This window comes from Muntiacus reevesi, chromosome 8, assembly GCF_963930625.1.
Source record: "Muntiacus reevesi chromosome 8, mMunRee1.1, whole genome shotgun sequence".
NCBI classification, from domain to species: domain Eukaryota; kingdom Metazoa; phylum Chordata; class Mammalia; order Artiodactyla; family Cervidae; genus Muntiacus; species Muntiacus reevesi.
Window position 1 is genome coordinate 48,161,643 of NC_089256.1, and position 24,593 is coordinate 48,186,235.

At 40.8% G+C, this 24,593-nt stretch overlaps 1 protein-coding gene across 1 annotated transcript in view; it reads right to left on the reverse strand.

The window, feature by feature from the left end:
* Nucleotides 1-4,442: 4,442 nt before the first annotated feature.
* SLC12A8 (solute carrier family 12 member 8) overlaps nt 4,443-24,593 on the reverse strand; it is a 129,664-nt gene continuing 109,513 nt past the window's right edge. The window contains exons 10-13 of the mRNA XM_065943302.1: nt 17,112-17,209; nt 16,290-16,407; nt 7,883-7,943; nt 4,443-4,791 (exon numbers count right to left, since the gene is read on the reverse strand). Of these exons, the coding sequence (XP_065799374.1) occupies nt 4,629-4,791; nt 7,883-7,943; nt 16,290-16,407; nt 17,112-17,209 (440 nt within the window). The 3' untranslated portion in view covers nt 4,443-4,628. The remainder of the gene's footprint in view (nt 4,792-7,882; nt 7,944-16,289; nt 16,408-17,111; nt 17,210-24,593) is intronic.

The following is a 24,593-nucleotide window of genomic DNA, read 5'->3' on the forward strand; positions in this document are numbered from 1 at the left end:
CAGAAGGAACACTCTGCCCCTCGCCCCTCACCAGCCCATCAGTCAGTCTTAGCTTCTCCCCATGGGAGGGGGAAGACCAGTCTGACTGGTCCAAGCTGGGGCCACAGTTCACGAGCAGGCAGGCGCTGGAGTTGAAAGGTAGTAGGTGATCATTTCATGATCTCTGTCCATGTGTTATTGGGAATGGAGCCAGCTGGTCATTCTCTGCCTTGATTCCAGCTCCTCGACCAAGGGTCTGGGAGAAGCAGATTCTTAGATTCAAGAGGAAGAAAGTTAGACATTACAGGCCTTGCTTCAGCCTTCTGGTATCAGCTACACCATACTGGCATGGTGTTTCCCATCCTTAATATATTCCCTCAATCAGAAACCTGGAGGGAAGGCAGGACGATGAAATCCTGAACATCACACCTCCACACTGACTTAGAATCATTTGTGCATGATGCTCTCTATTGATTATGTAGGTCAGAGAACTTATTAGCATGATTCCCAGAGACATCTGAGAGAATGACCCCTGTCTTGGTTCCCAGTCCTGAGTTCAAGAATCCTCTAGAACTGAGCAGTACTCACCTTGAAAGTTTGACTTTCAAGTGGTGACTGAAGAGTTAGCTCATTTCTGCCTGAATGGCCTGTGATCATATTTTTATGTTATAAAGCTCTGAGATTGGTTACTCAACTCAGGTGAGGTAGTCTCAGGCATGAAGCATGACTGCTTCAGTCATGCATGGGTGGGTAGACGGGTAGATCAATGCATGGGTCAGTGGGTGGGAGGATGGTTGAGTGAATGGAGGGATCAGTGGATGAATGGGTAGATGGTTCAATGGATGGGTGGATGGATGGATCATTAGAGGGATAAACTGAAAGAAAGCAAGGCCTGAAGGGAGACATTCATGGTCCCAGAAGATCTAATATGATCCTCACTCATTCAGATGTTTTCCCCTACAACTGGGCACTCCTTGGTCTTGGACCTTGAGTCTAGGAATCTGACCCTTTGCTTTTTTAAGAAAATGTTGCTAGTCTCACTGCCATATATCCTGACTGTGCTGCATTCTTAGCACTCTTTATACAAGCAAACTCTAAATGATCCAGTGTCATCTGCCTCACCTCTCTGACAAGTTGAACTTACTGCTGACCTCTGTCATACAAAGATAGCACATGGTACCTCTTATGTGCCACCTCAGATTCTCTCTGCCTCACCTGATTCTGGGGCTGTGGCTGGTCCATCTTAGCCACCACCACAGCAAGAAGTTATGCTGGGCTCCAGTTAAGTTCATACGCATAAATCCAACAGCGCCTCATGCCCACGGAGTAGCTGCTTGCTGCAGAAACTCACTAGGTACTCACACAAGTTGAAATCGCCAGTGCAGGGGGCGGGGTTAATGCCCCTCCCAGGTACCCTTTGACTGTGGGCAACAGGAGCCAATGGATGAATTCTCATCCTTTCCTCCCTCTGCAAGGTGGTCACAAGACAGGTGTTCCTACCGTCTCTCAGAAGAGTCCTCAGAGACTAAGCCCTCCACTGCCCATGATGCTAAAGGGTCACTAACCCAATGTCATGCCTTCTCACCTGATCCACCCTCTTCTTTTCTCTCATTTCTTCCCCGGATGTACCCCCCAACACCCCCGCCAATAAAGCAATAACACATAGACTTCTGCTTTCTGGCGAGTTCAGGCTTAGAATCCATCACGCCATTACTGCTTTACTGATTACTATTTATACAATACAGTTTTGTTTAAATACAAGATATCTGGATCTAATTAGAGGTTCCAGTGTTGAGTGTCTGCCTCCCACACTAGACTGTGTGAGCGACTCCTTTCAATATTCCCAACACTGAGCAGAATGCTGGAATTCTCTAGCACACCCATTCTTCTTTCACCCTTTTCCATAAAATCAATCATCTGGGAAAGTTCTCATCTTGGATACTTGAATCTTCTGCTGTGTATGGTTTCCAAACCCAGGACCATCTCTGTTAGAGGGGATACTCTTCTAGCTTGCTATGTAGAATTCAAAAAAGCCAAGGGCAGAATCACTAAAGCCTTCTGTGACCAGCTAAAAAATAGTGCCCCCAAAGTGGGTGCCCCCAACCCCACGCCTGTTACTGTGACTGTGTCCTCATTTGCCAAGGCCTTTGCAGGTGTGATGAAGTTAAGGCTCTTGAGATGAGATCAACCCACTAAATGCCATCACATGTCTCCTTATAAGATGGAGGCAGAAGCCTGAGTTGTGTGCACACAGGGGAAGGCAAAGTGGTCACATTGAAAGAGATTAGAAGATATTGGTCTTAAACATGGGAATGATGTGACCATGAGTCAAAGAATGCCAGCGGCCACCAGAAGCTGAATTGGCCTGGATCAGATTCTCCCCGAGAGCCTCTGGAGGGAGCACAGTCCTGCTGCCACCTTGTTTTCAGATCAGCAATACTGTTTTGGGACATCTGGTCTCCAGAACTGGGAGAGAATAAATTTCTGTTGATTTAAGTGACTCAGTCTATGTAATTTGTTACAGCCACAGGAATCTAGTGCAACTTCATCTTTTAAAGGGCCCTCAGAGACACCAACTCAGCCCTTTATGAATACATTGTCTTTCATGCTTTCCCATATACCTATAGTTAACTCAGCATTTGTTTTCTTTCCATTGTTTCTAATGATGTTTGGAAGTCTGGTATTTAACCCCAAAGGTGCAAAAACAGTCATTATAAACTAGATGTCACTGTGAAGTTACCATAAACTAGACCTCACTTTCTAGGGGAGAATGTTGAGACCTAACGGCCCCTTATCATGACATCCACGCCCCAACTTGCTTTAAGCCTATTTCACCCAACTGGTCAGTGTTTCTCAAAATGGGGTCTAAGGGTCACCTGAGTTGAATCACCTGAGGCACTCATTAAAAATATAAAGTCCAGTACTCATCCCAAAGCTCACCTCTAGGACTGAGATGCAGAAATCTGCACTTTTAACAACCCCCCCTGGTTTCTTAGCACACTGACTTTGAGAAATTCTACTATAGAAGAAGGGCTTCCCAGGTGGTGCCAGTGATAAAGAACCTGCCAGCCAATGCAGGAGACCTAAGAGATACAGGTTGATCCCTGGATTGGGAAGATCCCCTGGAGGATTGTATGGCAACCCACTCCGTAATCTTGCCTGGAGAATCCCATGAACAGAGGAGCCTGGTGGGCTATAGTCCATGGGGTCGCAAAGAGTTGGACACAACTGAAGTGACTTAGCATGCACGTACACACTACAGAAGAAAGAAGTCAGAATGACCCAACAGTACTTCCCTTCGTCACTCAGTGGTAACACCACCAATTCCGGGCCAAGACTGATTTCATGCAGGAACAGCCCCTGCCATGGCCCCTAGACTGGATGCCTGTGATGAATGCCACACTAGAAAAAGTCAGTTGTCAAAGTGTTAGTCACTCAGTCGTGTCTGACTCTTTGCAACCTCATGGACTGTAGGCCACCAAGTTCCTCTGGCCATAGAATTCTCCAGGCAAGAATACTGGAATGGGTAGCCATTTCCTTCTCCAGGGGATTCTCCCAACCCAGGGATCAAACCCGGGTCTCCTGCACTGCAGGCAGATTCTTTACCATCTGAGCCACCAGGAATGCCACACTAAGGGACCAAAATAGTCCTGTCCCCTCATGTGTTCATACTGCAAAACAGCTGCAGAGGTATCTGGAGTGTGGGGTACCACACATGCTTTTGAGAACGTGAGTCACCATTAAGTAATTCATGGTAATTTAACTTTTTAATTAAAAAGACCTTCACTAAACAATAATAGCTTACAAATGCAAGTCCCCTTTGATCTTGCAATTCCACTTTTGGGAGTTTATCCTACAGATATTCATTATGCTTATACATATGAACACGATTATTCCCTGCAGAACTGACTGTAATAGCAAAAGACTGGAAACAATCCAAATGCGATCACTGTAGAACTGATGAAATAAATTATAGCACATTTATACAATGAAAAATAATGAGGAAACTGTGTATGTATTGATATGGAAATGTCTCCAAGATAGATTGTTAAGGGGAAAGGCAAGGTGCAGAGCACATGTATAATATGCTACCTTTTGTGGGTGAAAAGGGAGTAATAAAACTCCACACTCCTATTTGTTGTCTATTCATAACGAAATGCAGGTAGTGTACCTGAGAACAGTAGTTATCTCTGATGCAGGAGACGGGAACTGAGAAGATGAGAAACAAGAATGGGAGGGAGACTTTTCACAGTATATATGACTTCACTTTGGGGTTTGGAACCATGTAAACATATTATTTATTCAAGGAATAAATAATAAAGCTTAAAATAATCATTTATTGTGGCCCTGAGAACAAGCAATCTGGCCTGGTCCTCCACACCTGCAAGTCTTGGTGTCCATGTGGCGCTCTTCAGACTGGGCGCATGTTGCAGGGGCCACCGCCACTGCAGTGGGTACCTGGTTAAACGTGGTGCTCCAGACCAGAATGCTCATTTCCATTGTCCAAAACGGCAAGGGGAGGACACGTCTTTGAGTTTCTTACAGAGGAGAACCAGCTCCACAGAGGTTCTGGAAATTGGGTCCACTGCACCCTGGACAGCTCCAGAAGGGGAGGGTTCTGGGCTGCCTAGTACTTGAGGACTCTGTACCTAGTACTGAGGCATCAGCTCTTCCCGGCTCACGAGGGAGGAGTGGTGGTAGCGATCCCGGGTGGCGAAGTCTGTGTTCTCCTGGGTGAGCTGAGTCATCTCCATGTCAACCCTAGTCAGGGACGGTGCCAAAATTATCTGCTCTTGGGGGGATCGCAAGCTCCTTTAGTGAGAGAAACATGGAGGACAGTCAGAAGGAAAGACCATAGTACTAACCACTGGCAGTCAGTCTTCTCTGGGATGGAGAAATGATTTGCAAAAACATCATTGTGCCTATTACTTAATATGTATTAAACAACAGAACTGTTGAAAGCTCTATGTACAACACTTCATGAATCCAAAGCACTAGAAATAAGTATCAAATAAAGAGTGATATTTACCTTCCTTAGCAGAAATGTATAAAACTATAAAAATAATCTTCCAAATGCTGTGGTGTTGGGGCTCTATAGCTCTACTTGGCCTTTTTGTCAAATGAAACAATGGAATGGAGAGGCTGAAAAGTGGAAGCAAATAAAAAGAAAAACCTTCTCTTTAGTTCACCGGAAGGAAAGATGAACGAGGAACAGCCCAGGTTTACAGAGTAAGCAGTTATGCAGTAAAGCGTAAAAGCTTTGGCACCAAGCTGGCCTGTAGGCAAAAAGTGAGCTCCAGAGTCACAGAAAGGTCCACATAGAGTTGGAGTTGGAGGAAACTGGTAGAGAAAAATGTTATGGATACGTGAGGAAAGTGCTGGCAGCAGAAAGACGAGCCTGGCAGCCAGGATATCCAAAGAACACAGTCACAGCTCTGTCACCAATTAGCCTGGCGGCCTCAGGCAAACCTCTTCACCTCCTTCCGCTTCTACTTCCTCACCTTCTCAGCCCCCTTCTAGTCACTGCAATGTGTTAGGTCCTGAAATCACCTTAGGCATAGATTTCCTCTTAAATCTTTACTTTGTAGGTAGTTATGCTGAATTGTTTAAATAAGGAATATATTTTATAGTTGTTAAAAAAATGGTAGAAACCTTGTTATAAATCTGTGGAACTTAAGCAGAAAACTTCACTGACTAGAAAAACATGCTGTTATAGGACTTCAGATCACACGACTAAGGCTTTGCAGCCACTTGATGAGAACATATCTAAATTAGAGGGGTTGGGCTTTCTGAGAAATGAACTAACTTCTATAAAAGTTGAATGTGCAAGAAGTAAAGTTAGGAAGTGACGGAAATGCCATACCAGTCAACATGTGTTTAAGGTAAAACCATAATATTTTTCTGAGTTCAGGGAAATAATACACTTCACTTTCTAGTCTAGAACGGCCTAAGAGTTCTCACCTGGGCAGTTGCTAAGACTTCAGGAAAGAAAGCTTCTCTAAGGTCAGGCTTAATTTTACATAATTCTGGGAACTGTAGGTGTAACAGAGGAAGTAATATACCCAAACTCCTTTGCCCAAAACACCCTACAGTTATTCTTCTTCTTTGGCTTTGAAGAGGGGTGACAGTTGTGAAAAAAATTCAAAATTACAAAAAAGAAAACACAGCAATCAATTTCTACGTTTAAGTGGTCACGATTTCTAGGTCCTTTCCCCTCCTGAACAGTCACCACAAGATATCGCTCAGTAGCCATGATGAGGCCAGTAAGTTTGATGCTGACTCTTAGCTGAGCCCTCTACAAGTCCACGGAGACATGAATAGTGTAAACTAGATTCTCTTCCAACCAAAGCACTGTCATTTTCTAAGAATAATCTCCTCCTAACACATTCTTCTTTCTACATAGCACAACAGTGACCTCTGAGGTGAAATCCCAGAAATTCAGAGATCAAAAAGGAATGCTGACCTCCCATAGTCATTTGTAGGCTTTCAAACCTACAATACCTAAAAATATTCATGTAAATTGGATAAGGCCAAATATACTCAGCCACACACCAGTTGCAGCTCCAGAATCTGAAGGCAGCTTCCACACAGAATCTATTTCCACTTAACCTCTACTTGCCCTCAGGACTAGGATCAGTATAGGTGTATTGTGACCTGAGTCACCAAGCTGGTGCCTCAGCCTGAAAGAGAGGCAGAGAGTGGCCCCCATCCCTCCTATAGCTTCACACGGGACATTCAGTTCAGCTTCCAAGCAGATGGCAGGGAATTGCCCCTCTCCACCCCACTCTCCCTGCCAGCCCCCTCCCTGTTGGTTTCCATGACCCCTGCTCCTGTCATCATCATTTCTCTAGCATCCAGGGTTTAGCATCCAGGTCATTCTTGGACTGACTTGAACAGACAGGCAGTGTTTATATTGTCTTAAAACAGAGTCCTGGGCACTTCCCTGGTAGTTCAGTGGTTGAGAATCCGCCTGCTGATGCAGGGAACACAGGCTTGATTTCCAGTCCAGGGAGGTTCCACATGCTGTGGGGCAGCTAAGCCTGCGCACCACAACTACTAAGCCTGTACTACAGAGCCCAGGAGCCATAACTACTGAGTGCCCATGCTGCAACCACTGAGGCTGGTACATCTGGAGCCCATGCTCAGCAACAAGAGAAGCTGCCACAGTGAGAAGCCTGCGCACCGCAGCTAGAGAGCAACCTCTGCTTGCCAGAAATAGAGAAAGTCATACGCAGCAACACAGACCCAGTACTCCCGAAACCAATATAAACAAAGAAAAATTCCCAGAGTCTTGAGGCCTCCAAAGGTGAGCAAGCGTTGGCACTGGAAGATAGAGGAGGAGGAAAAAAAATTGGGGTACTCATGAAGCCTTACCTTCCCTGAAAGGCTTTCTGCTGTTTCTCAGGAAAGTTTGTTCCTCCCTCTCCGTGGGTATTTGAACACTGAAGTCCCACAGAAATCCTGCAGGGTCACTACTCTGTTTCTGGACTTGGTCTCTGCACTTTCACCAACACAGTCGTGTCAACGACTTCTGACTTGAGATGGAAGAATGGAAGTTCTCGGCCTTGAGTTTGTGTGTGAGCCAGTACTGATGCTAACGTGTCTTAGATTGTGAGCTCACTAAAAGTAACTCTCTCGACTTAGATCTCTCAGCAACCAGATTCTAAAGAAAGCCTCTGTTCTCAATTCCTGAGAATAAGAAGAGAAGAGGGGGCCAGAGGAAGCTTCTGATGAGCTGAGGCAGAGGGGCTGGGTGGTGGAGGGCAGTGAGGAGCAGTCTGAGTTTCCTTGAGGTTCTCAAATGTCAGGCATTCACACCACAATTCACCCAAGCCCATGAAGCACCTTTAGCACCTCCCAGGCCATGCATCTGCCCCCATCCTGGCCCCAGGTTGGCACAGACCTGTAGGAGGGGACCAGAAGGGATCTCATCCATCTTAAAAGGCTGAAGTTGGAGGCTAAACCTGCAAGGAAGGCATAGACATAAAACTTTATGAAGACTCTATGTAAGCATCTACAATCCCAGGTTTTAATGGGGTAAATATATCCCCTGATACACACAAAGAAGAGCACAATTTTCCCCTCTTTTTAGGTCTAATCAGACTACATTCATTGTAATACCCTCTGACAGTAACCAGCTAAGGACTTCATGCTTATAAGTAGTTTCCAAAAGTTTATTTCTAAACTCCAAAATCCCAAGAAAGAAAATTAATGTGTTAGACAGAAAGAAGCAGATGACTTGCTAATTTCAGTCTTAGGAATTACTAATTTCTTAAAATTTCAATAATTTTATTTTTAGATTCAAACTGATATGTGTTAAGTATATGCTGTAAAATCCACCACTAGACCATATCCTCCATGAGGACAAGAAGCACATCTTTTTCACCCAGTAAGACTCATAGTACAACAGTCACAGCATCTGGCCCTTAGGAAGTTTTCTACAGGTGTTAAGTGACTCAAATAGCCCCACATGTAAAAATGTTAGAGCTGAAGTTCAAGATGAGACTATTGTTGATACTGACCAAATAGCCTGCCATCAGATACACTGTTTAGAATAGGGTTTATCAAAGTTTTTTTTAATCCATTTCTCCTTTTGTGTGATCACACAAAATGAATTATATATAACTTTAGGAAACCAAATGAAATGTAATTTTATAAAATACTTTTCCAAATTACACATTTACACATATTCACTCCACCAGATATATTATTCAACTATAAAAAAGAACAAGATAATGCTATTTGCAGCAACATGGATAGACCTAGAGAGAGTCATAATGAATGAAGTAAGTCAGACAGAGAAAAAGTATCCTATGACATCCCTTAAGTGTGGAATCTAAAAAGAAATGATACAAATGAACTTACTTACAAAACAGAAACAGACTCACTGACTTCAAGAATGAGCTTATGGTTGTTGGTGGGAAGGATGGGAGGAAGGGATAGTTAGGGAGTTTGGGATGGGCACGTACATACTACTATATTTAAAACAGATACCCAACAAGGACCTACTGTATAGCATAGAGAACTCTGTTCTGTGGCAGCCTGGAAAGGAGGGCTTTGCAGCGGGGGAATGGATACATGTATATGTATGGCTGAGTACCTCCACTGTTCACCTCAAACTATCATAACATTGTTAAACGGCTATACCCCAACACAAAACAAAACTTTTTTTTTTTTTAAAGAAGTCTAAGGCAAAGTTTATAAGTGCTAAAAAAAAAAAAATGTGTCTGTAACAGGTAAAGTGAAAATATTACATGTGTAAATGAGATAAATGACAGAGGATGAGATGGATGGAAGGCATCACCAACTCAATGGACATGACTTTGGGTAAACTCCGGGAGTTGGTGATGGACAGGGAGACCTGGCGTGCTGCGGTCCATGGGGCTGCAAAGAGTAGGACACGACTGAGCGACTGAATTGAACTGAACTGAGATAATGTAAAATTCTTAGCACAATAACTGGTAGTAGATATTTTTATAATCTTACAAAATGAATTATATATAACTTCAGGAAACCAAATGAAATGTAATTTTATAAAATGCTTTTCCAAATTACACATACTCATTCCACCAGACATATGTGTGTGTATATATATATATATTTCATATATATATGCTTGAAAGTTGATTAGATCATGTTCAATATATGATCAGGAAGTAAGCATTATTTTAAGAGGGTTACGTTAGAGTCTTGGCTAACATCAACAGTGTGTAGCTGAAAAGACATATTTACTGAATCTCATTTAGGGTTCTAACGGTTAGGGGGAGGACAAATTTTAAATTTGCATTAATAATCTGCAATTGCAAAGAGAAAGGCCCTAATATATTTTGACATTGTCAGAAGGAAGAAAATAAACATTATATTAATTGGTCTTACTTATTTATGACACTTTGATTCTAAATTATCTATGTTTTAGATGTAAATTTGCCTGAAATTTGATTTCATACTTTCCTGTTAACAAATTTCTGAGAAATATTTAAATTTCTTAAGATTAAACTAACTTCTAAGAAATTCAGAAGCAATCACTGATGTAATCACTGTCAATTAAAATATATCTCTCCATTAAATTGGGCTTCCTGGGTGGCGCTAGTGGTAAAGAACCCGCCTGCCACTGAAGGAGATTTAAGGGGCCAGGGTTCAATCCCTGAGTTAGGAAGACCCCCTGGAGAAGGAAATGTCAACCCACTACAGTATTCTTGCCTGGAGAATCCCATGGACAGGGAAGCCTGGTGTGCTACAGCCCATGGGGTTACAAACAGTCGGATATGACTGAAGCAACTTAGCATGCAATGCATGCATCCGTTAAATTAGCTGATATAAGGACACTTAGCATGACTTTTCCTAAAACATTATTTTTAATGTACACATGATTCAAGTGTTTGAAGTGCATTTCTTTCAAAAATATATATCAAACTACGCTAATTTGAAAGAATTTCTTTTTCAGTTTGCCTGGATTGTTACAGTCCATCTGATTTAGTTAGGACTTAAAACTACATTATTTATTTTAAAAATTGAGACACTAGAATGTTGATGAGAAGAGCTCTAGAATGTACCTTTCAAACAGCTTTATTATTGAGGAATAAATAACACACAATAAAGTGTTGAGAATATTTTCTTCCTTTCTTTATTCTTCTTGCTCTGGCACTTGGGGGTCTTGACTCCTAGAGAGAACAAACAACTCCCCTATGAGCACACTTGATATATGGTGGTGGTTTAGTTGCTAAGTCATACTTGACTCTTGCAACTCCATGGACTGTAGCCTGCCCAGCCTCCTCTGTCCATGGGATTTCCCAGGCAAGAGAACTAGAGTGGGTTGCCATTTCCTTCTCTAGGGGATCTTCCCCACCCAGGGATTGAACCCACATCTCCTGCATTGGCAGGAGGTTTCTTTACCACTGAGCCACCATTACTTTGCCAACAAAGGTCCATCTAGTCAAGGCTATGGTCTTTCCAGTAGTCATGTATGGATGTGAGAGTTGGACTGTAAAGAAAGCTGAGTGCTGAAGAATTGATGCTTTTGAACTATGGTGTCGGAGAAGGCTCTTGAAAGTCCCTTGGACTTCAAGGAGATACAACCAGTCCATCCTCAAGGAGATCAGTCCTAGTTGTTCATTGGAAAGACTGATGTTGAAGCTGAAATTCCCAACACTTTGGCCACCTGATTCGAAGAGCTGACTCATTGGAAAAGACCCTGATGCTGGGAAAGATTGAGGGCAGGAGGAGAAGGGGATGACAGAGGATGAAATGGTTGGATGGCATCACTGACTCAATGGACATGAGTTTGGGTAAACTCCTGGAGTTGGTGATGAACAGGGAGGTCTGGTGTGCTACAGTCCATGGGGTTGCAAAGAGTCAGACACGACTGAGCAACTGAACTGAACTGAGCCACCAGGGAAGCTGCACCTTTGATACACAAATCAATTAATCCAGAGCCCACACTCCCAACCACTTCCTTTATCAAGCTCTTATACATCAAGCCACTATTCCCCTGCCTTAACTCACCCCAGGGCCAAATAGTAGACATCTGGAGATGACCCCTACAACCCAGAGCCCCTGCAATTACTCAAACTATCCAATCCTAAACTTACTCAACTATGCACCTGCCTTGCCCATTCTTTCCTGCTAAAACTCCCCTAAGAGCACACCTTTGATATCTGGTGGGCGTAAGGGGCCATACTCTCCCCTTGACCTCTTTTGCCTCATGACCAACTCTGGTCCTTCCCCTGTGGCCCTACATAGCCCTTCTATTCCTAGAGGTCTGTGAGTATAAACTTATTTCTTCATTTCTGTGTCTGTGTATTATTCTACCTGATTAAAACAAGCCCCAGGTACATTTTTAGAATAAACTAAGTGTATTTAAGAATAAGATTGATTCTTTGTAGCCAGAGATGGAGAAGCTCTACAAAGTCAGCAAAAACAAGACCAGGAGCTGACTGTAGCTCAGATATGAACTCCTCATTGCAAAATTCAGACTTAAATTTTAAAAAGTAGAGAAAACCACTAGGCAATTCAGGTATGACCTAAATAAAATCCCTTATGAGTCTACTGTGGAAGTGACAAAGAGATTCAAGGGATTGGGTCTGATAGAAAGGGTGCCTGAAAAACTATGGATGGAGGTGCATAACATTGTGCAGGAGGCAGTGATCAAAATCATCCTCAAGGAAAGAAAATCCAAAAAGGCAAAATGGTTGTCTGAGGAGGCCTTACAAATATCTGAGAAAAGAAGAGTAGCAAAAAGCAAAGAGGAAAGGAAAGATATACCCATCTGAATGCAGAGTTCCAAAGAAAATAAAGGAGAGCTAAGGAAGCCTTCCTAAGTGAACAGTGCAAAGAAATAGAGGAAAACAATAGAAAGGAAAGACTAGAGATCTCTTCAAGAAAATTAGAGATATCAAGGGAACATTTCATTCTAAGATGGGCACAATAAGGGGCAAAAACAGTATGGACCTAACAGAAATAAAAGATAATAAGAAGCGGTGGCAAGAATACATAGAAGAACTACACAAAAAAGGTCTTACTAACTCGGATAACCATGATGGTGTGATCACTCACCTAGAGCCAGACATCCTGGAATGTGAAGTCTAGTGGGCCTCAGGAAGCACTACGAACAAAGCTAGTGGAGGTGATGGAATTCTAGCTGAGCTATTTCAAATCCTAAAAGATGATGCTGTTAAAGTACTGTACTTAATATGCCAGCAAATTTGGAAAACTCAGCAGTGCCATAGGACTGGAAAAGATTAGTTTTCATTCCAATCCCAAAGAAGGGCAATGCCAAAGAATGTTCAAACTACCACACAATTGCACTCATTTTACATGCTAGTAAGATTATGATCAAAACCCTTCAAGCTAGGCTTCAAAAGTACATAAGCCAAGGACTTCCAGATGTACAAGCTGGATTTAGAAAAGGCAGAGGAACCAGAGATCAAATTGCCAACATTCGTTGGATCATAGAAAAAGGAAGAGAATTCCAGAAAAATATCTACTCCTGCTTCATTGACTATGCTAAAGCCTTTGATTGTGTGGATCACAGCAAACTGTGGAAAATTCTTCAAGAGATGGGAATACCAGACCACCTTACCTGCTTCCTGAGAAACCTGAATGCAGGTCAAGAAGCAACAGTTAGAACCAGACATGGAACAAAGGACTGGTTCAAAATTGAAAAAGGAGTACGTCAAGGCTGTATATTGTCACCCTGCTTATTTAACTTATATGCATAGTACATCATGCAAAATGCTGGGCTGGATGAAGCACAAGCTGGAATCAAGATTGCCAGGAAAAATATCAATAAACTCAGATATGTAGATGACACCACCCTAGTAGCAGAAAGCCAAGAGGAACTAAAGAGCCTCTTGATGAAGGTGGAAAAGAGTGAAAAAGTGTGAGTGGAAAAGTTGGCTTAAAACTCAACATTCAGACAACTAAGATCATGGCATCTGGTCCCATCACTTCATGGCAAATAGATGAGGAAACAATGGAAACAGTGACAGACTTTATTTTCTTGGGCTCCAAAATCACTGTGGAGTGACTGAAGCCATGAAATTAAAAGATGCTTGCTCCTTGGAAGAAAAGCTATGACAAACCTAGACAGTGTATTAAAAAGCAGAGACATTACTCTGTTGACAAAGGTCCATATAATCAAAACTATGGTTTTTCCAGTAGTCATGTACAGATATGAGAGCCAGACAATAAAAAAGGCTAAGTGCCTAAGAATTGATGCCTTAGAACTGTGGTGCTGGAGAAGACTCTTGAGAGTCCCTTGGACAGCAAAGAGATCAAACCAGTCAATCCTAAAGGAAATCAACCCTGAATATTCATTGGAAGGATTGATGCTGAAGCAGAAGTTCTGATACTTTGGCCACCCAGGGCAAAGAACTGATTCATTGGAAAAGACCCTGATGCTGGGAGGGATTCGGGGCAGGAGGAGAAGGAAGCAACAGAGAACGAGGAGGTTGGATGGTATCACTGACTCAATAGACTTCAGTGAGCAAACTCTAGACTGAAGTTGAGCAAACTTCAGGAAATGATGAAAGACAGGGAAGCCTGGCATGCTGTAGTCCATGGGGACGCAAAGAGTCAGACACAACTGAGCGACTGAACAACGACGACAATGTGCATTTAAAGTGCACCATTTGGTGTTAATACATGTATATACTGTGAAAGCGCCACTAAAAGCAGGATCCTGAACACATCCATCACCAAGTCCCCTCAAGTCACTTCACAAAACCTCCCTCCCACATACCCACACCTCCACCCCATCCAAAGGCAACCACTGATAATGCTGTCATTATAGATTAGTTTGCATTTTTGATAATTATCCTTAAGTGGGAAACAGGGGTTACTGATTTGAGATATTTTTCTTTTCTAATATAAGCATTTGATGCAGTACACTTCCTTCTGAGGAAGTGCACTGAATTAACTGCAGCCCACAATTTTGATGTTATATTTTCATTTTCATTCAGTTAAAAATACTTTTAAATTTTACTTATTTCTTCTTTGAACCATGAGTTAATTAGTTTCTTTAGTATATTTAGTGCTCTTTAGTATTCTTAGTCATTTAGTGTTATTCAGTGTTCTTTAGTTTCTAAATATTTGGGGATTTTCCAAACATCTTTCTGGTGTTTATTTCTAATTCACTTCCTCTTTGTTCTTTGAATTGACTTAAATACTTTTAAATTTACTGAGACTTTAAAAAATGTCCTAAAATATGGTTTATTCTGGTAAATGTTTCATTCTTTTCACTTGAAAAGAATATATATATTCTGCTGTTGTTATATAGAATATTCTACACTATCAATTTGGCCACATTTGTTGATAATGTTAGTCAAGTCTTTTAAAGCCCTACCGATTTTTTCCTACTTGTTTTATCAATTAGTGAGAGAGAGGTGTTGAAATCTGAATATAATTGAGAACTTTTCTACTTATTATTGCAGATCTATCAGGCTTTGTTTTTTGTATTTCAAAGCTCTGTTTTTAAGAACATCAATATTAAGATTTATTATGTCCTCTTGGTTAATTTTCCCTTTGTCTTTATGAAATGACCCTCTTTATCCCTGGTAATATTCTTTTCTCTGAAATCTACTTTGTCTTATGTTAATATAGTCAATCCAGCTTTGTCTGATTTATCACGATACAGCTTGTCCCATTCTTTTACTTGTAACATTTGTTTCTCTACGTTGAAAGTAGGTTTTTTGTAGACAGCAACAACTGGATCATGCTTTTTATTCAATCTGATAATCTCAATTCAAATTGAGAATTGACAAATTCAATATGACATTGGTTTAGACCATTTAATCGGGAGTGTTTAGACCATTCAAAATTAGTGTGGCTATTGATATGGCTAGGTTTATGTAAACCACCTAGGTATTTGTTTTTGGTCTATTATCTTTTTCTCTTTTTTCTATTTTGAGTGCTTTAAATTCAATTTTATCTTCTTTATTAGCTGATTAGTTGTAATTCTTTGTTTTGTTACAGGCACAACTCATTTTACTGTGCTTCTGAGTCCTGCATCTTTTACATGTTGAAGGTTTGTGGCAGCCATGCATTGAGCAAGTCTATCAGGTCCATTTCCCCTGCATCACTGGCTCACTTTCTGAGTCACATCATGGTAATTGTTATAATACTTCAAACCTTTTCACTATTATTAATATTATATTTCTTACAGTGATTTGCAATCAGTGATCTTTGATGTTACTACTGTGACTTGAAGGTTCAGATGATGGTTAGCAGTTTTTAGCAATAAAGTATTTTAATACTAAGATATGTACAATGCTTTTTAGACATAATGCTATTACACACTTAACAGACTGCTGTATAGTATAAATATAACTTTTATATGCACTAGGGAAGAAAAAAAAGTGTGTGACTTGCGTTATTGCAATATTCATTTTAGTGCAATGATCTAGAACTGAACTCACAATATTTTCAAGGTACACTTGTCTTTTAGTAGTTGCTTAGGGTTTGTAATACACCTTTTTAACTTATCACAGTCTATCTTTAAGTGATATTTTAGTACTTCACATATAGTATAAGAAACTTCCATTGGTATATTCCCATTTCTTCCCTCCTGGCTCTTAAGCTATTGTTGCCATCCATTTTACTTCTACATGTCTTATAAACCTCACAATTTATTATTATTTTTCATTTGTTATCATTTATGCGCATGCCATATTTTTTCTCCTAGACTGTCAGCTTGAAAGTGGGATTTGTATCTGAGTCAGTGTTGGCATTTAATAGGTATTCAAAACCTGTGTTTTTCAATAAATACTGAAAGAGAAGAAAGGAGGTGGTGGCAAAATGGCTGTATTGCTCACCAACGTGAAGTCCGGGACTTGTCCGACCAATGTAGAAATATACAATGGCAGCAACACCTATGTTAACCAGGGTATAGACCCACTGGATCACAAACATGATGAGAAGGGACCCAACAGCCTGTGGAAACAGAAGAAAGAATAAGTCAGCTCATGGTTGAAACACACACGAAGCAAGCCACAAGACAAGGGCCTTAAGTGGAGGAAATTCCCTGGTGGTCCAGTGGTTAGGACTCCACACTTCTACTGCAGGGGACCAGGGTTTGCTCCCTGGTCTGGGAACTAAGATCCCACAAGCCACGTGGTGTGGTCCCCTCAAAAAACAAACAAAAACCCTTGATAAGACTAGGGCCTTTAGAAACAATGGTCCTCTCATCAACCTCTGAATCCTATAGAAGTCTGAATAATTGAACTTTACTTGTAATGCAAAAAACCTCTTTAAAGAAGATATTTGAGAAGATGTCCTTCTGAAAGTACCCTCTAATCAAAACAATCAATAAACAGATATTCTATTCTAGCTCCTTGTCCTACTCCTAAGAGAAGCAAATTAAATTATGCTAATATGGTATACCTGGAAATTCAGTGATCCAGAATTTATCAGAGATGATTATTTAAAAAGTAAAGCATTGATTAAAATAAATGGTTCATTAAATGTAATCTTGCCAAGTGTAGCCTCATCTAAATTCTAATATACAGGCAATTAAAACACATTGCTCCTAATAAAGACTTTCCTCTGTCCTCCCCTCAACCCCCACCCCAAGATCACACATGTATCCACCTGAATTAAGTCTCAAGAACAGCTGAGATCAAAATGAAGTTACTCACCCCCAACAGGGAGACCCAGGGATTGCATATGCGAGTATAGAAAGAAGTTGGTCTCCTCTGGATATCTTGTTCCTGTAGTCTGGACTTAAGGAAGAAATCTAAAAAATAAATGAGCCAAAATCCTTGGTTACTATTTTGTTATCAAACCTTTTAGTGTTTTTATTAGCAAACACCTATGTACTCCTCTTCTCTAATTTCGTAATTCAGTCTAAAAGACAATGTCCACTCACCTCAACCATTAGTTTCCTTGGCCACACCTGAAGCTTGTCTTTACCAGAAAGTTCACCTCCTAAATCATGATTTCAATAAATCTGCCCTCAGTCCATCACCTGTTTTTTTGTTTTTTTTTTTCCTCATTCACTCTGCTGTCTCCCACCCCAACTATTCATAGCCTGCAGGGGGACCTTCAGTCAACTTGCCCTAATATGTTTTTGCTTCCTACCACTTACTTTCTTTTTTCATTACCCTCTTACCTAGCTTAGAGTCCATGTCCAAGACTATTAGCAAGCACTCCCTTGGACAGATCATCTACTGCCTCACTTCAGCATCACTCACAAGTCTTATACCTTAAGTTAACTCATTCTCCTACACTCTGATGTAATAAATTTACAAACTGTCCTCTCAGAAGAGAGCTTTCATACCCTCTCATCGCCAAATCTACCAACTTGCTTTTGTCTGTACCCTCTCTTCTGCCTTTCCATTGACAAAGTAGATGAACAGTGCTGGTTCCTACCTAAGGCCCATCCCTATATTTGTGCCCTGTTCATTCCACCTTTGTGTCATCAATTTTTCAATCCTCTACCAAATCATCCTCATCGAATACAAATACACTGTAATTTCTTCCAACTAAAGAAAGTTTCTGGTCACCCCCTAGCTATTGTCCTATTTTTTTTTTTCTTTTTGTCTCTCTTATAGCAAAAATTCTCAAAAGAATCATCTATGTGGTTTCTACCTCCTATTGTTTCCTCAACCTACTTTTAGGATAGTACACACCACTCAACTAAAACTACTCTTCCTCAGGCTGTCAGTGACTTGAATCTTTTCAAATTCAATGGTCAACTCCTCATCTCATTTGACCTTTCTGGTAGCATCTGACACATGTGATCACTTTTTCCTGATTGAAATATATTTGTCTCCTGGTTTCTAAGATGCCTTGGTTTCCTACTTTTCCTCCTATCTCACTGTCTACTACTCAGTTTCCTTTACTGGCTTGTCTCTTCCTTCTAACCCCCAAATGCTTCATTCAGTCCTCAGCACTCTTCTTTATTGCAGTTAGGTGTGGTCGTGTGACTAAGTTCTCACCAACAGAATGTGAACACAAGTGGTGAGTGCCAGTTCTGCACCAAAGCCTTTGAGAGAGTAGGTATACCTCTTCTGTGTGCTTGAAATCTGAATATGGGAACTCAGTCTTGATTTTGTTCATGACAAGGTCCTAGGGGATCAGTTCAGTTCAGTTGCTTAGTCACGTCTGACTCTTTGCGACCCCATGAACCGCAGCACGTCAGGCCTCCCTGTCCATCACCAACTCCCGGAGTTCACCCAAACCCATGTCCATTGAGTCAGTGATGCCATCCAACCATCTCATCCTCTGTTGTCCCCTTCTCCTCCTGCCCTCAATCTTTCCCAGCATCAGAGTCTTTTCCAACGAGTCAGCTCTTCGCATCAGGTGGCCAAAGTATTGGAGTTTCAGCTTCAGCATCAGTCCTTCCAATGAATATTCAGGACTGATTTCCTTTAGGATGGACTGGTTCGATAGTGGAATCATAAAAATGGAAGGAGGCTGGTCCCTGAATAATGCATGGAGGAGAGCCTCCCACTGATTTGGAACACCCTTCATGGACTACTAGTGCAAGTGAAAAATAAATTTCCATTGTGTTTGAGCCACTAACTTTTTACTTGTTATAGCAGTTTAACCTCCTTTAGTTAACATACCTCCAAGCAGGCTTTAGGTCCTTCTGCTACTTCTATACAATATATTCCTGACAAAGCCAGTGATCTTCTTTAAGGCTGGATCTTATCATAGCACACCCCTAGCTAGAACTTTCAGTGACCTTCTGTTGTGGTGACCATGGCATGTGTAACTCTACACAGGACTGACCTCTGCATTCCTTACTGTGGTCATCTCCTATCCATCTCCTGTGACCCACTCCTCTCCAGTCACTCCTGGGATTCTGCTGTTCTTGCAATTTGCCAATCCAATTCCCATCTGTACCTTTACACATGCCATTTCCTCTACCTGGAACTCTTCCCTCACATCTCTGCCTGGCTCACTACTTTATATACTTCAGTTTTCCATAAAAATATCATCTTCTCAAAAAGATCTTTTCTGACAAACCTATCTGAAACAGAACCACTATTCCCACTCAGGTCTCTATCTTGTTACCTCACTTTATGATTCATCATATGACTTATCACTTACTGGTATCCAAGTATGTGTGCTTGCTTACTATGTGTCTTTCCTGATAGAAGGCAACTTCAATGACAACAGAGACATTCTCCATCTATTCAGCATGTTCTCCATCCCTAGTCTAGAATAGTGCTTAGAAAGTAGTAAATATCCCATACCTGAGGGTAAATGAATGACAAACCAACCCAGGCCCCAGAGAAGTCTGCATCCTCTCAACATGTCTGCCTTTATCATATACTTCCAACCCATTATACTTATTTTTTACATCTCCCTATCTTGAAGGCAGAGATTGTCTTTTGTAGCTCTAAATGTCAAATCTAGGCAGTTTGTGCATAGGAAGTGCTCAACAAATGTCTTCTTTTTAATTGTGGATTAAAAGAAACTCTTCCAGAAGACCTAGACAGCCATTTAGCCAAAGAAGACATACAGATGGCCAAGAAGCACATGAAAAAATGCTCATCATCACTAATTATTAGGGAAATGCAAATTGAAACACCAGTGATATATCACCTCATATGTCACAATGGCCATCATTAAAAACTCTACAAATAACAAATGCTGGAGAGGGTGTAGAAAAAAGGAAACCCTCCTACACTGTTGAGGGAATGTAAATTGGTGCAGCCACAATGGAGAAAGGTATGGCGGTTCCTTAAGAATCTAAAAATAGAGTTGCATATGATCCAGCAATCCCACTCCCGGGCATGTATCCAGACAAAACTATAATTTGAAAAGATACATGCACCCCAATGTTTATTGCAGCACTGTTTACAGTAGCCAGGACATGTGAACAACCTAAATGTCCATTAACAGATGAATGTATAAAGAATATGTGGTATATATACACAATGGAATACTACTCAGCCATTAAATAAGAATGAAATAATGCCATTTGCAGCAACATGTATGGACCTAGAGCTTATCATACTAAGTGAAGTAAGTCAGACAGAGAAAGACAAGAACCAAATGATATCACTTAAATGTAGACTCTAAATATGACACAAATGAACTTATCTACAAAACAGAAATAGATTCATAGACATGGTTGCCAAGGAGGAGGTGATAAGGATGGACTGATAGTTTGGGATTAACAAACTGTTACATATAGAATGGATAAACAACAAGGTCCTACTGTCTAGCACAAGGACTATATTCAATATCCTGGGATAAACCATAATGGAAAAGAATATGAAAAAGAATATATATAAATATATGTATAAGTAAATCACTTTGCTATACAGTAGAAGTTAATACAACATTATAAATCTACTACAATAAATTTTGGAAAACTATGCCAAGGTTTATAACTAATTTGAATTGACAGCTCTATTAATTTTCTTTTTAAAGAAGCAGCACTGTTAAGATTGTCTTTGATTACATTGTATACTTTCAACATGCCCAATGCATGATTCATTTTTTCGATCACAAGCTTAGTGAAATATAGTTGTTCCATTGGTCATTAAGAAGAAACACGACTGGTGAGGAACTTAGATTTTTGCCTAACTGAAACAAAATGTTTGCCAAGTGTTAAACTTACTTTTTCACACTTGATCTTGCACCAACTCAATTACACTGTACCCAAGGGAGCTGTGTGTATGTGTGTTTTCTTAAGGAACTACAGGAACAGTGATAGGAAGGAGTGTGTCTTCCACACAAGCACAGTGCAGTTTTACACATCAGCAGTGCAAGGAAGAATGCAGTCAAGGATGCTCAATGACTCTGAATAGGTACGACAATATAAGCAGACAATTATTCAGAATTCTGAACAGCTATGGTTTCAAAACCCTTCCAAAATCAGTGAAGGATTCCCCCCGCCTCTTTTCAAGGATTATGCTGAAAGAAATAAGTCTTACAGACTCGTGGCAGAAGGAGACAGTTTTTCATGTTAGAAATACTAGAATAACAACTGGGAAGGCAACTTTACCAAGCTTTAGTCACAGAACAAACAGGTAAGCACTGTGTGCTTAGTCGCTCAGTCGTGTCCGACTCTTTGCGACCCCATGGACTGTAACCCTCAGGCCCCTCTGTCCATGGGGATTCTCCAGGCAAGAACACTGGAGTGGGTTGCCATGCCCTCCTCCAGGGGATCTTCCCAACCCAGGGGTCGAACCCAGGTGGGATCGAACCTAGGTCTCCTGCAACTGCAAGGGGATTCTTTACCATCTGAGCCACCAGGGAAACCCTAGAATACTAGAGTGGGTAGCCTATCCCTTCTCCAGGGGAACTTCCTGATCCAGGAATTGAACCAGGGTCTCCTGCATTGCAGGCGGATTCTTTACCAGCTGAGCTACCAGGGAAGCATGTATTAGGCATGTTAAAAATATAAAATATAATAAACATAATGTATAACGTTAAATTGTCTTTTAAAATGTAGCAGTATGTCTAACAAGTCCTGTATTCACAAAACCCATGCAGATATGAAGACTTTAAACATGAAGGGGAAAACAATTATGTCAATTTTTTAAACCACAAATTTAAATAATTTTATAGAAATTATTTAAAATCAATATGAAACCATCTCTGGAAATACACTCCATATTTTCATCAGGATGAACAAACACATAGTTCTAACTAGCAGGTACAAAATAAGAATGGGCACTGATATGGTCCACAAGGGATCATGTTTCAAGCATGTTTCAAGTTCATGTGGTATCTTATCATGTCGATTCTGCAATCTTTTAACCACTTATCAAATACTGCACATCTATCTCTAGGTTGTCATCAGCACCAACAATGCAGTTTTGAGAATCCTATACATATTTATGGTTTGCTGTTTGGTTTATGGTTGTTTTCTTAAGATACAATTCTCCCAAATAGAATTACTAAGTCAGAGCAATTAGTTTTATATTTCTTGTTATATCCTAAAAGTTCATTCTCCAGAGAGGATGAACCAGAGGGACTTCCAGCTACTGCAATGTGAAGAGGGCAGTAAATCCTCTCTGTAAGAGATAAGTATACAACTAGATGAAACTATCAGAAACAATCCCTTGGGGCTCTAGAAATTTACCAAATGGAGACAAACTAAGAAGTGTTTATTTTTCTAAAACTGCTGGAGCTGAGGGTAACAACAGTGAGAGCTTACAGTCTTCCTCTGGGCTACTCGTATCCCCACTCCAGTTTTTAGTAGCATGGAGCTTGCCCCTGTGTCTATGTGGCCTAGGAGGCTTCCCCCTCTGCCAGCAGACCTCTGTGTGAGTTGGGAAGCACAGTTGAAGCTGACTTTTGACTTTTCCCAGTCTCCTCAGGCTGCCCAGATCGGCGGTGTGGGGAGCTACAGTCTTTCTATGGCTCTCTCATTTCTAGAATCTCCCCATTAAATTTCTGGCTGGTACACAGCTCACCCTCACTGGTTCCGCTCCCTCAGGCTAGCAAAGCTAAAAATTTCCCCATTCCATTTCTATGTGGCTCACCACATTGAGCTTATAAAGGCATAGGCCACAAGTTTGCTCCCTCTGGCAATAAAACAACTGCTTTCCCAAGAAATCATGACCCCAAACCTCCTAAGTTTGATGAAAAAACTAATCAATAGATCCAAAAGGAATTACTCCATTGCTTCCAACAATGCGTACATATACCTGATTTCCACCAACCTAAATACTTTTTATTGAAATTTTTTAAAGCTTAATAGATATTCAATGAGATCTTAATGGTGGTTTAAATTGGATTCATTTAACCCAGGTTCGATCCCTGGATTGGGAAGATTCCCTGGAGAAAGGAATCCCACTCCAGTATTCTTGCCTGAAAAGTCCCATGGACAGAGGAGCCTGGCAGGCTACAGTCCTTAGGGTTGCAAAGAGTCCAACACAACTGAGCAACTAACACTTTGAGTACCACGGCCTAGTTCTAATACACACTGCCCCAAGCAGCATATACATACTTTGTATAGTGGTTCAGAACAGAGATTCTACAATGTGATAGACCTAGGCTCAAATTCCAACTGCCGCTTATTCTGAGTAAGTCTATAACTTCCCTAAGCCTCACCTTTGCCATCTGGAAAAAACTAGTAACAATGCCTAGATCTGAGCTGAGATCATCCATATTTAAGAGAGTATCTCCACACCAGGCACTTGGGACAGACTCAGTAAATGCTGCCTATTTTTAGCTACTAACAACATTCAACACTTAATCATAAAAGTTACTTTGTTGAATGGACAGTGAGTGAGTCTGGACACTGTTTTTTTCAAATGTAAACTGAGTGTTCATTTCTTCTGACCTCTCTTTAGTAGAATCTGGATTGTGACCTTCCTGTTTTTAAAAATAATATGCTTTGGGAGGTACGCTTTTATCAGTTGTGTTTGTCAGAATAATTGTTTCCTTCTGTGACACTGCATTGTGCAAATGTTTTTTATTTCTGTTTAATCAGATACTTTTTGTCTTTGATGATATCTTCAATAGTCAGAAATCTCTTTCTTGGGCAGCTGTTATAAATAAGGAATTTGTGGCTATATAAGGTATCAAATACAGCCCCAAGTTAATTTTTTGAGCCACTTATTCTCAACAATATTTATTCACTAGTGATTTGACCCATTATTTTATGGCATCTGGTTCACACATTAGGTTCTTATAGTTTAACTCTTTCTACTCTATCAATGTTTAAAATTTTAGCCAATATTTGTACAATTGTTAATCAATTTATTAGCCTTTACTGAGTCTTTGTCAGTGTCATGTACTGTGTGGGAATATTGTTGATGAATACAAGGTAGAAAGACATGGTTTGTGACTAAAGGTAGCTTACAGACTAGGGGCAAAGGAACAAAACCAACATTTCTTTTCCTTAGACAGACAGATGAGTAAGCCTGAAGACAAACATGTAAGCAAATGTATAAAACAATGTGATAAGTGTTCATACCATTAGTGTGGCTCAAATGTTATGCTTGCATAGGAGAGGAGATCAGGGAATTCTTCTCAGAGTGGGTCTAAAAAGTCAAATGGATTTTAAACTGCAAGTCAGCATTTTTCAGATGGAAGAGGAGGAGTGATGCAATTGGAGCAGGCGGAATAGCACTGCAAAGGCAGGAAGGAATAAAGAATATGATGTCTTTGGGGCACGCATCTAGGTGTAGCTGAACATACGTATA